The following is a 14550-nucleotide window of genomic DNA, read 5'->3' on the forward strand; positions in this document are numbered from 1 at the left end:
TGGAAAATAAATCAGCAAACACGGCTGACACCCGGTGATCAACATCCGCAAGAGGCCCTGCATCTCATAAGGATGGTCAGTACTCATTGGAGCTGCGTGCTCATTATCGATGATCGTTTTGTGCATGATGACACAAGCATTCTTGACCTCCCACAAGAGATCCCTTGACCAAGTAAGAGCATGGTACTAGACAATAGAGAAATGAACTTGTAACACACCAAATGCAAGCTCGACATCCTTCCTGGCACAAAGCAACCAAGATTCTTCCTAACCTAAAGGATGGAGATTGTCTTCACAAATGTCAATCATTTTGGAAAGATTCCATTGGCCCAGTCTGTCATCATAGGATTTAATATTTGCGCGCAAGATGTCTTTAGAGGACAAAAATTAAATGAGTAAATAAAATTAGAACGATGCACTACAACAAGTTGTGCCCGGCTCCGGCGAGGGAGGGGCGATGACAGCAGCACGCCTTCAGCTCGCTTCAGTGCTTGTAGTCGTCGCTAGGTGGTCTACGGATCTGGATGTAAATTTTTTTATTTCTAGTGTTCGTTGTATTGTTGGTTGAAGATGAATAGATTGAAAGTTTTGTGCAACAAAAATAAAAATAGAACGATGCAGATATATGCATTCTATCATATTTAAGGACTATAATATTGATGCATTTAATTTAATGATCTTCAAAAATATAAGGTAAGTGTGATTATTTTATTATATATATAGGAAAAATAGATTCGACAATCTAGTGGTAGCTACCTCCATCCTGGCAGCCATCCCATCTCTTCCCAAGTGTGGCCTTCGGAAGAGATGCCTTCTCCGCCAATGTGGACGTAACACCACCATCATCACCGTACCAGCCCCTCTATTAGTCTCTCACAAACTGTTTTCCTTGTCATGCACAGATCAGTCACGCACGAACAAACCATGCACTCGGCCGCTCGGACGCCGCCACCGCAGAGGCGCCACCTGGATGGGAGCTCATCATGATGAAGGTTTGGATCGATCTATGTTGTTATTATATATATAAGTACATACTAGTTCTTTGATCTCACGCTACGTGTGCTAATTTAGTTTTTGATATACCTAATTTGTTGATTTTAGCCTGAGATTTTGTGGGCGCCCAGATTCTTCATCCTGCTCGACGATGCCGCCAACCAATCTTCCACGGTGGAAAGTGCCGACCGGATTTCCCTAGGCGACCTGACCTACATCAATAGCACTTCCCTTTGTTAATTTTTAAAATCAAGGCATGAACGCCAACCTGTTCCACTGAATGTGGACAAGATTGCCAATGAATGAAGACGTGTGGATCTAGAGATCGAAATCTAGCTGTTGTGGGACAGTCAGATCAGATCTAGTGGAGTATGTAATCGGCAGTATGGTGGCAGCCGCCGACACTTTCCTCGGAGAACTTCTAGATGAGGACGAAGGAAAAGTAGTAACTGCACCCAACTTCGATGCACCCACACAGTAAACAGTAAATTTAAACAAAATAGAAAAAATAAAAAAAATCTGAAATTGGTGGATGTGAGTATGAACAAATGTTTTAGAAGCTTACAAAGTTCGGTCATCAAAAAACATCAAATGATCTCCATACAAAACGAAATACAAATGATGCTCTGCGCCCACGTTACTGTTTACATGTTTTCAGCACAAATTTTGTTCATTTAGTACAGATTTCCTCGGATGTTATTTCGCCATCAAATTTGGCAAACACCTAAAACATTTTTTCATAATCACGTCCACAAAGTTTCAGATTTTTTTTAAATGTTCCGCTAAGTTTTTGATCGTGGGTGCATCGGGCGTGCAATGTGTGTGGGTGCACAAAAAACCACTCTCCGAGGACAAATATACTTCCGCGTCGGCTCAAGTTGTATTGACACACATTGATGCATGTTGTTTCCTGTGATGCATGAATGGCTGATATAATGGATGCATCATGTATGTATCATGATCTTGTATTACCGAACACACCAGCTCGAAATATAAACAAAACTCTGTTAGCAATGATATTCTCCATACTCTATTCAGTATAACATGTACATACTTTATACATTCTTTCAGAAAATATTATATTCTACATAGTTTAAACCAAAAATAAAGCAATCCATACTCTCCCACGTCATCATATATTACATCTACCGCTGCATGTTTTTTGAATGAAGTATATAGTTGTTCCTGTTTTCTGTAAGCATATACTGACATACACCATACTTCGATATACCATACTACATACTACCTTGCCTATTATACTCCATACTATTCCTCAAAAAAAATATTATACTCCATACTACCTTCTGTCATACTCTTTTCTTCTATTAACACACTATTTTCTTTCACTCTACATACTACTTTTTTTTTTGCGAGGAACATACTATAGACTACATGTGCATCCATCGTCAGGTGCTGGAGAAATTAGATGGAAATCACCCACATATACGAATATATAATTAACTAGAGTCTTATTTAATTCCATTGGCATACTCATTCTCTTGATAGGGAAAGTAGTGGCTATACCCATGGTGGATGCACCCACGCTGCACCCCCTTGTCTCCACCGTCCATGCATATGTCCATTTCTTGGGTATGGGCCATGTGAGTATTGTTGGCAGTGATTAACGGAGGAGTTTTGGGACATGCGCTTTGTGACAGAATGGTGCCAGTGGCTTGCACCAATCTCACATGTGATCAATTTTAATAGGGAAGGAACAGTGTCTGTTGCATGGCTACGTGTTTGCTCTATCACAAGTCTTCTGCAACAGTGAGAGAGAAAAAGTGGGCCAGCTAATAGAAAAGTGTGGGGCCGCTAGGAGAATAGTGAAGAGAGAGGTAGCATGTGAGAGTTTGAAGAAATCTCATTGAGAAGATTTCTTTGAGAGAGAGAGTGCCTACGTAGAAGACTCAAAGAGAGATTTTTTTCTGGAATTTGAAGAGAGAGAGAGAGAGAACATGTGAGAGAGAGAGCTTGCGCATGTGAGTGTAAATTTCATTGCATGGCTTGCATCTGACATGAGAGAGAGAACATGTGAGAGAGAGCTTGCGCATGTGAGTGTAAATTTCATTGCATGGCTTGCATCTGACACACTGAAAAAAATAGCGGAACATTTTTATCCTTTGCCCGTAGACACATCTAGCTAGGTATCCAGCATGCAGAAAAAGCTAAACCTTATCCATGCAATCAGAGGCAGAGGCGGTGCATGCGGCCAGGAAAGTAGTAGGTTCTCTAAGTAGCTCTACGGAATCAATTAGAGTCCGAATGTTAATGGATTTTTCGGGCAATCTGAGATGACACTTGGCAGGCAGAGAGTTAAGAGGAAACTACCCCTGCTTGTAGCAAAACAATTATGCATATATATAGTATATGAACGTCGAAAATTGCCTTTGGAGCTCGGCCTCCATGGAGGCCTCCAAATTCAGATTTCAAATTTCATCAAAATTCGTATTTTTACATTTCATAAAAATCTGAAAAAAATACAGATATACGTGAAGGGATGACACACATGTGTGTAAATTTTCAGGGCAAAATACGTTGAAATGAGGGCTATGAAAAAAGGGGCTTTTTAACATATGATACTATTCATCCTCCTAGGCCATGAATTCGTCTTTTTATACAGGCCGCATTTCAACTTATTTCATCCTTAACTTCTACACATATACATTTGACATCATTATTTACTTGCACATTTTTTTCAGATTTTTTTGAAACCAAAAGGTTTAAATTTTGATTTAAAAAAAAAGGCCTCAACGGAGGCCGAGAGCCAAACATCCGTTCTCGTATGAACATATACTATATCTAAGATTTAGAAAATACCTTCAAATTCGTCTGTACAAATTATTATATTAAAAAATTGTACACACTACCCAAATAATGGGATATAGTACCAAAATATTTTAATATAGTACATACTACATGTACATACTCTCGGTTTGGACAAATACTGCATATAACATACAAAACTCACGTGAGGTTAACTATCATGCTTGCATGAAAAGGTAAAACATTAATTCGTTCGGAAAAACATGTGAGCCTTGAAGTGGACTGCCCAATCTATATACTGTTCCTAGGTTTCGTAATGTAGTGCATATTTTTTTAGTCAAACCTCACAAAATCTTATCAAATTTGTAAAGAAAAATATTTACGTCTAGAATGTCAAACATATATCATTAGATTCATCGCAAGATATAGTTTCGTATTTTATATATTTGGTATTGTAATATAAATAGTTTTCTCTATAAACTTAGTCAAAGTTTGTAAAGTTTGACTTTTTAAAAATCTATACGCATTACGTTATGAAACGGGGGGAGTAGTATCTCTGTCTGTCTATCAATTCAAAAAAATAAAACAGGTGGGACTTGAGTCTTATATAATTTGGGAAAGAGGAAGTACAGTACATAGTAGGAGTATATATATAAGCAGCAAGGTGTCTTGAAGAGCACACGATCTATCGAGGTCGAGAAAACATGGAGGTGAAGAAGCCTCACGCGGTGATCGTGCCGTTGCCGACGCAGGGGCACGTCACGCCCATGCTGAAGCTGGCCAAGCTTCTTCACTGCAAGGGCTTCCACATCACCTTCGTCAACACCGAGTACAACCACCGGCGCCTGGTCCGCTCCCGCGGCCCCGCAGCGGTGGAGGGCCTCCCGGACTTCCGCTTCGCCACCATCCCCGACGGCCTGCCGCCCTCGGACGCGGATGCCACGCAGGACATACCCTCCGTGTGCTACTCCACGATGACCACCTGCCTTCCTCCCTTGAAGAGGCTGCTCGGGGAGCTCAACAGGGGTGGGCCGCCGGTGACGTGCGTGGTGGCGGACAACGTGATGAGCTTCAGCGTGGACGCGGCGGCGGAGATCGGGGTGCCGTGCGTGCTCTTCTGGACCGCCAGCGCCTGCGGCTACATGGGCTACCGCAACTTCCGGTTCCTCATGAAAGAGGGCATCGCTCCCCTCAAAGGTACGTAGAGCGTACCTCACCTCTCCTGCACTCGTGGAGTAGTACTCCAGTATATACGTACGTAGTAACTACTAATATATGCTAGTCGTGGTCGTGGTCGTGGTGGTCGTGGACGCGGAGCAGATGAAGCGCAGCTGAGCAACGGGTACCTGGACACGCCGGTGGCGCAGGCTCCCGGGATGAGCCGGCACATGCGCCTCCGGGACTTCCCCTCCTTCATCTGCACCACCGACCGCGACGACGTCATGCTCAACTTCCTGCTGCACCACTCGGAGCAGGCGGGCCGCGCGGCCGCCGTCATCGTCAACACCCTGGACGAGCTTGAGCAGCCGGCGCTGGACGCCATGCGCGCCATGCTCCCGCGGGTCTACACCATTGGCCCGCTCAACCTCCTCGCGGACAAGGGCGAAGCCGGCCCGCTCGCCGGGATACGCGCCAGCCTCTGGAGGGAGGACCGCTCCTGCCTCGAGTGGCTCGACGGCAGGGAGCCCCGGTCCGTGGTCTACGTCAACTTCGGGAGCATCACCACCATGTCCGGCGGGGAGCTGGTGGAGTTCGCGTGGGGCCTGGCCAACTGCGGCCACCCCTTCCTGTGGATCGTGAGGAATGACCTGCTGGCCAAGGGCGCCGCCGTGCGGCTGCCGCCCGAGTTCCTGGAGGCCACCAAGGGGAGGTGCCTCCTGGCGAGCTGGTGCGAGCAGGAGGCGGTGTTGCGGCACCAGGCCGTCGGCGTCTTCCTCACCCACAGCGGGTGGAACTCAGCCCTGGTGTCCATCAGCGCCGGGGTGCCCATGCTCTGCTGGCCCTTCTTCGCCGAGCAGCAGACCAACGCCCGCTACGCGTGTGTCGAGTGGGGCGTCGGGATGGAGATCGGCGACGACGTGCGCCGCGATGAGGTGGAGGCCAGGATAAGGGAGGTGATGGGAGGCGAGGGAGCTGCTGGGAGGGAGATGAAGCGCAGGGCGGCCGAGTGGGAGGAGATGTGTGTCCGTGCAACCGCGCAGCCGGGTGGCAGGTCCGTGGCCAACCTTGAGAGCCTCATCAAGGATGTGTTGCTCGCCGCAAGACCAACAGATTAAAACACTTTGATTCATGAGTAGTATCCAAGTGTTTGTTTTCAGAATAAATAACCATGTTTGAATTTTAGTTGATCCATGAATTAATGCGCTTTCCTATGTCTGTCATCCATATTTTTAATTAATAAATAAAAATTCCAGTTTTATCTATTTTTGGACCAGATATATATAGCTTGCTTCTGCATGCATGAATGAATGTACTACGTATCGTACGTACGTAAAGCAATACTCTGACCTCCATAATCGCCTCTAGGCAGCTCCCCTCTAACCGGTCCTACGCCTTTGGCTTGGAATTTCCCAGCTTTTCCAGCTCTGCTGCCAAAAAGAGAAAAGAGACTGGTCTTAATGTCGGCGTTGGTTTTTTGAACGACAAACAAGAACATTCCTTCACGATCTTCCATGACAAAATGCTAGTTGCCTTGTAACACATACGCTGAAGCGTCTGTCCCATCGACATTACAAAGACAGAAAGACAAAAAGACAGAAAGAGCAACTCAACATTCTCTTATAACCAAACATCACAAAGACAGAAAGGAGTATCCCGAAACGTAAGGCCAATGGCTAGCCTACTTTGCTCAACACTCACTATATTCAGCTGAAGATGGATGCATATTATATTATACTATATTATATTATATCTTGCCTTGTTAGAGCGAAACTTTGAACCCAACAAAAGCAAGTGCCCCAAGGACTGCAATGGTCACCTCCTGGCAGTTGTGGAGCTAGCGAATTTCCAAAGCCTGGGCACGTCATAAGCTAAAGTTTGCTTTGGTCTAATAAACACCACGAGTATCATATTTGGATAAATTAACCTCATGTGTAATATATACACTACAGTTTCACATATCATAGAAGTAAATAAACACATCAGACACAATAATACCAAATAAGTCCCTAAGACCTTGCGATGTTTATACGAGAAAAGTCCAATCTCCAATGTTTAGGTTCATGTTCATGTTCATTCTGTTGATGTAGGCTTTGCCGTGATTCCACTTGTGAATTCTTCTAGTTAACCAAAAAAACTGCTCAATTCTATAGAATTTAAACAATTATAATTCGAATCTGGTACTACAATCTATGTTGAACTGCACAATCTGTCATAAATTATATATAACAACTCACCAGAGCAGGAGTGTAATTCTCGCGGGGGAGTCGTTGCTTTGGCCCACGCGCATGTGCTCTCGATCACGACTGTCAGCGGCCGGAGTCGAGGTCCCGCCGCTCGCAATATGGGCCTGTTTGGACAGTGACCTCGGACCGTGCCTGGAAAGTATTAAATACTACAAGAGCATTAAATAGTCTGCTAAAGTACCTGCAACAACGGCTGGTAAGTGCATGGTTTGACGCCAGGCAGCTTTCCTTCGACCCAGGCTACCAATTTCGGACGCTAAGCAAGATGCCTGGGTAAACAGCCAGGCTAATCTATGTGATGGGGTAAACACACCTGGCCTATCGTCGGCTCTCCGCACTCAGTCGGCGGCCAATACACCTTCGAGATCGAGGGGTGGCGAGGCAGTGTGCGTGCCGCCGAGCATCAGCTCCATTCCATTTGGCGAATCGCATGTCGCCCATCGCTATGTCTCCCGTTCAGCCAGTTGAGGCTTCTGACTCGCTGATGCGCGCGAGCATATGGGCCGGCCCCGGTTCGTGTGTACTACATTGCCTAGTTTTCTTTCACATTTTTATTTCGTTTTTTTATTCCATTTTTTTATTTTGTTTACACTTTCAAGTAGTGTATATATACTTTACATAATATTTAGAAAAATGTTAATTATGCATTTGAAACAATGTTCAACAATTATTTAAAAAATGTTGAACTAGTGTTTGAAAAATGCTGAACAAGTATTAGAAAAAATGTTGAATTTTTTTTGATAAAATGTTGATCATGTATATGAAAATGTTGAAAAATGTTAAACAAGTATTTCAAAAACTTTTAATCATGTATGCAAGAATGTAGAATGAAAAATAAAAAGAAACAAAGAAAAACCAGAAAAATGTAAACTGAAAAGGAAAAAATAAAAATGGAGAAGAAAAAAGAAAAGAAAAAAATGGATAAGAAAAAAAGAAATGAAGAAAGAAAATGTGAAAATGAATGAAAAGGAATGAAAGAAAAAGGAAAAGAAACGAAATAAAACAAAAAAATGAAAAAGATCCTGAAGAAAACCACTCGAGTAGCATCAAGTACGACGCGCCCCTAGTTCAACTTTGGCAGGGCGGTTAGCGCAGCGCGCGATCTCCTCGAGACAAGGGTTCGACTTCTCCTTTCTCGCATTTCTTTTTATTACGACTATGCGCGCATGAATGGGCCGGCCTAATACGACAGGAGGGGGGAAAGCTTCAGCGGGAGCTGCCACTTGGATTGCTTAATGCGATAAATAGTCGTCGTGTCACAAGTCCCTCGTCTAACAAGATGGCTTATCGAGTCTGAATTGTGTTTCACGAGCTGGCTTTTGTTATGGCTGCTGCGAGCATAGCCCATAGCCCATGTTGTGGATCGCTTAATGCGATAAACAGTCGCCATGTTGCAGGGACCTCCTATTCAGTGCTGCAAGCGCCAGTTGTCGCTGCTGGTGCTCGCATGCGACGTGCAGCGGGCCGGCCCAGCAACTTGATGGAAGTGCACAACGCAAGGGAAAAAGGTCACATTAATTCGGTAGTAGTGGTGGTCGAACTTCTAAACACAATATGAAAATATAAAGGCCACGCATGATTAAACCACTTGACCAAGAACAGTTTGTTGACTGAAGGAGGAAATAGCTCTATTTGACCTATGTCACTATAAACATTAAACATATAGTACTATTATATATCTGCGATAAATTATTGAATACGAAAATATAAATTTGAAAAGGCATTCACAAAAACCACAGATTGATAGGAATCAAAATTTTGAGAAGGTTTGTACTAATTGAAAAAGTTCACAAAAATGAAAACAGTTTATCGAATTTGAAAAATGTTCACCGAATTTGAAAAAGGTTCACTGAATTTGAAAAAAGTTCACCGATTCTGAAAAAATTTCATCCATTTTAAAAAAAAGTTCATCCATATGAATAAAAAAGTTCTTCGAATCTAAATGTTTTTCACCAAATTGAAAAAAGTTCATCTAATTTGGAAAAAGTTCGTCTAAATTAAAAAAAAGTTCATCGATTTTACAGAAAAAGTTAATCCATTTGAAAAAAGTTCATCAATTTCGTAAAAAGTTCATGGTTTTGACAAAAAGTTCAAAAAAATGAATTTTTTTTAAAAATAAGTTAATCGATTTTGAAAAAAGTACATAAATTTTTAAAAAAAGTTCACGAGTTTCGAAAAAATTAGTTCATGGATTTTGAAAAGAATTTCATCTATTTGAAGAAACAATTATGAATTTGGAAAAAGAAAAGGACAGAGAAAAAGGAAAAAGAGGAATGAAGAAAAGGTCGAAAAACGTGTATGTTATCACACCTAGTGCGGTCGTCTGGTTGGTTAGAGGTCGATCACTCATAACCGAAATGTGGGGCTCGAATCCTAGCTCACTCAGAATTTTTGCAATTTTCTTTAGAATTTATAGAAAACAGAAGAAAAATGAATATGGGCCGGCCCGCGAGTAGTTGCTGCAGGCGCCGGTTAGCAAACACAGTAGAAACAACGCCTGCAGCGCTAAATAGGAATTGCCGCGTCGCAAGTCCCTCGTCTAACAAGATGGCTTCCTCAATCGATCGATTCTGAATTGTGTGTCACGAGCTGGCTTTTCTTATGGCGTTGCGAGCATAGCCCATAGCCCATGTTACGAAACATGTGGATGGGCCTATGGCTCTGGTGGTAGCAAGAAAAGCCCAGTAGGCAAGGAAATGCTCAAACTGGCCCAGATAGTGCAGTCCGTTTGTTTCCAATGTTATTTCGCGATCTTCCAACGTATTTCTAACATGGTTAAAGATTCTGGCGGCTTGGATGGCTCGCTGGCGTTCAACTAAACGGCGTGCGATGGGCGTGAAAGTATTAAACACATGTTATTCCAGTGCCCAAAGGCGAAACAAGTCTAGACAGAATTGGGACTTGAGGAGGTTATTTCACGAGCATGTGAGATAGACCATTCAAGAGAAGTTGTGCTTGAACATCTATTGAACCTACCTGTAAATGAAACAGTTGTATTGGGAAAGGAAAGATCGGATCTTATTGTGTCAATTGCATCATGGTATCTATGGTGGGAACGTAGAAAGCTTGTCCATAAAGAGCAGACAACCCAGCCTTCTGAAATTGTTGCATCGGTTCGGGGCCTTGTAGCAAACTTCTTGGCTGCCTCTGCCGAAGGTGAAAATCCAGAACAATCTGTGGGTGCAACCGCATGCTGGGACAGTGAAACTCAATATTGATGCGGCATTTGACTCTGACACTTTACAAGGTACAGTTGGTGCAATACTGCGGGATATCTCTGGGAATTTTTTGGCAGCAGGAAATAATGTCGTTGGTGAATGTATGGATGTTTTCATGGCTGAAGACCTTGCGCTTCGGTTCGGCCTTAACTTGGCGCAAAACTATGGATGTTCAAGACTAGTGATAATGTCTGATAATAGTGATGTGATCCAAGCAATGCAAGATGGTGGCCTTTTTGCTGGACCGGCTGCAGCAGTTATAGATGATTGTTATCATATGTCGCGTGATCTAGTTCAAGCCCGGTTCGAGCATTGTCATCGCGAAAGCAAACTCGGTTGCTCATGAGCTAGCAAGATTCGCTAGGTTCTCTCCCCCTAGTACTTGGTTTGATGAGGCCCCTAGTGCCTTAGCCCCTTTTATTGTAAAAGATACATTGTTATTTACCACTGATTAAATAAAGAGGCTTGGAGAGTTAAAAAAACGGCGCCGTCGAGCCCGGGCACGTGCCCACGGTGCCGGTACGGTAAAATCGCCCCTGTCTCCTGGTCGCAAACGTCTCGGTGTCTTTGAAAAAAAGTGTCAGGAAGCCATCCGGGCCGGTGCTTTTTTTGGAACATCTGAACAAGGGCTTTTCTTACCGCTCTCCCCAAACGGAGCAAGAAGTGAACCAGCATCAACCGCGTCAACTTTGTAGGAACAACATCCAAGACAAGTTCCATGTTCACCACATGCTCTTACCAATACATGTTTTGATAGAAACTCGATGCAAGCCAACCAATCTCTTGTTCATTTTCGGTCATTGTGCCATGAGGGCGTAGAAATTTTGTTTTTTTGGTTATTATTCCTTTTGTTGCTCCCACATAAATGAAAAAACTTGGTATTTTTTCCTCCCTCCCGCAATAATTGTATGCGCAATCTTTGCCTCCACATAATATCCTCACAGTTGTACAACTCCACCAGCCCATTGATCCACTGTCTTTGCTTCTCCATGTGAGGGCTCAACGCGCATTGGATTGGCTCCCATACGTTCAAGATCACCCTTGAGCTGCGCTATCTCCCTTCGGGCATGGCCAAATGTGACTCTCCACCAACTACTGTGCGACCCCGAGAGTGAAGCCAATAGCAAGGTTGTTGCTTCCCCAATTTCTTGCCAAGCACCATATAACATGGTGGAAAACAGATAGTGTAACTCCATCATCGGTTCGGTCCTGTAGAGCTTCTTTCCTACTATCAGCTGATGCACCTCAATTTGGGCAATCATAGATCGAGTATGTGACTGACCAATGCGTACGGAAGAACATTAACTCGTGCTTTGCATCTATATCTTAGAAAAACACGGCGTGGAAGATATGGAGATGGTGTTGTTGATAATATAGAACCAGCCATGTTACTTCAATTTCCCCGCCTTCAGAGATTACCACCGAATCAATGCGATTTTGCCTTGGATCAGACTCTTGCCCGTGGATCTTCCGGTACTTTGGAATATAATCGTCGATCTTTTCCTTGGCTTGGCTGCTGGAATATTCCTAGCTCAGCTCCTTTCCCACATGTCCATGTAAGTAAGCATCAAACTCAGTGATCTGCAGACCATCATTTTCTTTCTCCTACAGTAGGAAATATTAAGATTCATAAAGATAGCTCAACACGGAGATGAACATGATGATTCTATTACATACCAAAGGTAACCAGTCAGGCTGAGGTTGCTCCGACGGTCCATCATCAACCGGGAATCGCTTTTCTCTAACTTTGTCGCCACCACACACGATCACACCATCTTCTCGCAGCACGCACGATCGCACCATTCTAAAAATACACCATATGAAGAAGAATAAATATGTATCATTTAGATTATATTTTTGGAACTCCGTCATTTAGCTTATGTATTGCGGTTCACTCAAAGGAAACTTAATCGTACCAAGTAACCCTTTTCCTACAAGAATTTCTCCCGTTGGCTTCCACTTGCTCAGAAATGTTCACACTTTCCCACACTTGCTCTCTCTATTGTTCTCTAGTTTTCGTAGTGTAATTCTTGCAATCTATTTAGTCTCTTTTAGTCTGGTAGTAAAACAAATCTTTGTTATCTTGTTTGTATTTCAATGCACGAATGATAGTATAAGTTTGTTATAGGGCTTAGAGAATAGACGGTTTACATTCAATTCCTCGTCGGACCGGCACATAGTACTTGTCATTACATGCTAAAACTATCAATTGCACTTGGTGGTTATCATAGAGTTGAGATCAGGATACTAACACAAAATCATAGTTTCGTGGTGGATTACTTCATATTCATCATGGAGGCAGCGGAGAAGTTAATGGAGAGGTCGGAGATGCGACCGAGAGAGTTTTTGGTTGCGGGTCCCGGTCTAATCTTCATTTGGCAGCAGCCTTCCAGGTTTTTTGTCTCATGTTGCCCAACCTATTTTGCAAAAAAAAACTGAGGGGTATATATAGTGAGTTTTAGGTTAAGACAGACTCGTCGCGCAAGGGCAACGCTCGACGTTGATTTAGCGCACTTATTTGCCCCATGTGGTGGCTGGGGGATGGCCGCATTGATTGGACCTATCATCCACTAGATCAACTCCTTGTGTGGTTCTTAATTATTTTCTCCTCTTCATTTATGAAATATAGTTGTGTGAATTCTTTTCCCCAACTAATTTGGATCCAGGAAGATTTTTGAAACCACAAAAAAAGAAAAATGGATGAGTTCATGCCTTCTAGAATTTAATCACGAAATAGTGAGATTTCTTGGAAAATCCCGTAAATCAATTAAACATTGAAGGGAACAGTACAATATTGGGAAATAATAGGGGAATTAATAAAATAAACTTCAAAATGCGTAAATAAGTTTTAGGCGTATCAACACAACATATTGATTGCCCAATGTATTTTGTTCCAAATGCCCAAGAATTCTTCAAGTGCCGCTAGGGTTTGTGTGTATGAGAGTCCTACTTTTGGAGAAGTTTGTTCGGTACCCCCAAGTGGGAGGGATGATGTAGCCTAGCAACAAGTATTTCCTTGATTGAGAATTAAGATTTATCGAACTAGTAGGAACTAGTGAGACGTGGGCCAAGTTAACAGCAACTGCACCCGATCACAAACAATCTTGTCCCCAACGTCTCAAACTGCCCCTGCTGCTAGTTGACATAAATAAGTAAATAAGTAAATTGACTAATAATATGTAGATGATATGTACAGGAGGATGGAAACGATGAAATGATAACAAAACATGGGCTAGGGGCATAGGTTCACTAGAGGCATCTTTGAAAATAAACATAGCAAGTGTTGGGTTATAACAAATTACAGTTGGGAAGCGATTAAATTGTACTTATCTTTACTTTTATTACTATGATTATTCATGCAATGATTATATAGGCATTACGTCCAACATATATAGACTGTTACTGAACTGCATTTATAACTAAAACTCCACTCGAAGACCCCTATCGAGCATGCATCTCAAAGTATTATGTTCATACAAACCGAGTATCGCCTTAGGCAAGATGACATAATATAAACAGAAAAACATTATCCAAATGTGGTATTAAAACCATCTTTTATCCTTTGTGGCAACAACTCAATACATGTCTTGTCCCTGTCTATCACTAAGATATAGAACACTACAAGGTTGAATCCACTATCATACACAAACTCACTCTGAAGATCTATCCTTCAAAATGGAACAAAGGACAGGAACATAACAACATACAACTCCACGCTGTCTTATATGTGACAGAGGAATCACTATTCAGCTAACATGCGTGCAAATACTATTGACTACATGTATTTATGATTGAAATCTATAGCAAGCAATCTACAAATAACAAAGACTAATTAAGGTAAAACCAACTAGAGCATTACTCCTATAAAGGACGCTAGCGTGCCCGCCTCCCTTGCCTCGTGCGTGGAGAGGGCCACCTGACCATCCATCTCCGGGTGGCTTGCTGTGAGGGCCTCTCAAGGGCGATGCGAGCCGTCCGATCTACCCGGATGGCTCGCACCCGGGTGACCAGGCTGGACTGTCCATGATGGGTGGACCGCATGTGTTAGCCAGCGCTTCCATCATGGTACAGACTCTGGCACGTCCCCACCCACACGTGAAGGCCTGGCCAGACATGCCTGCTGGCATCCTCGCTAGCCGCGCGAGCTGATCCAGCCGAGCACGACGCACCAT

General features: G+C 43.1%; 1 protein-coding gene across 1 annotated transcript; it reads left to right on the forward strand.

Annotated features, from left to right (window-relative positions):
* The first annotated feature begins 4425 nt into the window (after positions 1–4425).
* On the forward strand, positions 4426–6177 carry LOC123100769 (7-deoxyloganetin glucosyltransferase). Its single transcript, XM_044522650.1, has 2 exons — positions 4426–4953; positions 5077–6177. Exons 1-2 carry the CDS (start codon positions 4461–4463, stop codon positions 6030–6032), a joined length of 1449 nt encoding a protein of 482 aa, XP_044378585.1. The 5' UTR covers positions 4426–4460; the 3' UTR covers positions 6033–6177.
* Positions 6178–14550: the final 8373 nt, after the last annotated feature.

The sequence above is a fragment of the Triticum aestivum genome, chromosome 4D (assembly GCF_018294505.1).
Source record: "Triticum aestivum cultivar Chinese Spring chromosome 4D, IWGSC CS RefSeq v2.1, whole genome shotgun sequence".
Lineage (NCBI taxonomy): Eukaryota > Viridiplantae > Streptophyta > Magnoliopsida > Poales > Poaceae > Triticum > Triticum aestivum.

What these genes read in the sequence shown, in the direction of transcription:
- LOC123100769 (XM_044522650.1), top strand. Translation starts at nt 4,461, where the DNA reads ATGGAGGTGAAGAAGCCTCACGCGGTGATCGTGCCGTTGCCGACGCAG. An exon ending in GGGCATCGCTCCCCTCAAAG is followed by an intron (nt 4,954 to 5,076) that starts GTACGTAGAGCG and finishes GACGCGGAGCAG; the next exon opens with ATGAAGCGCAGCTGAGCAAC.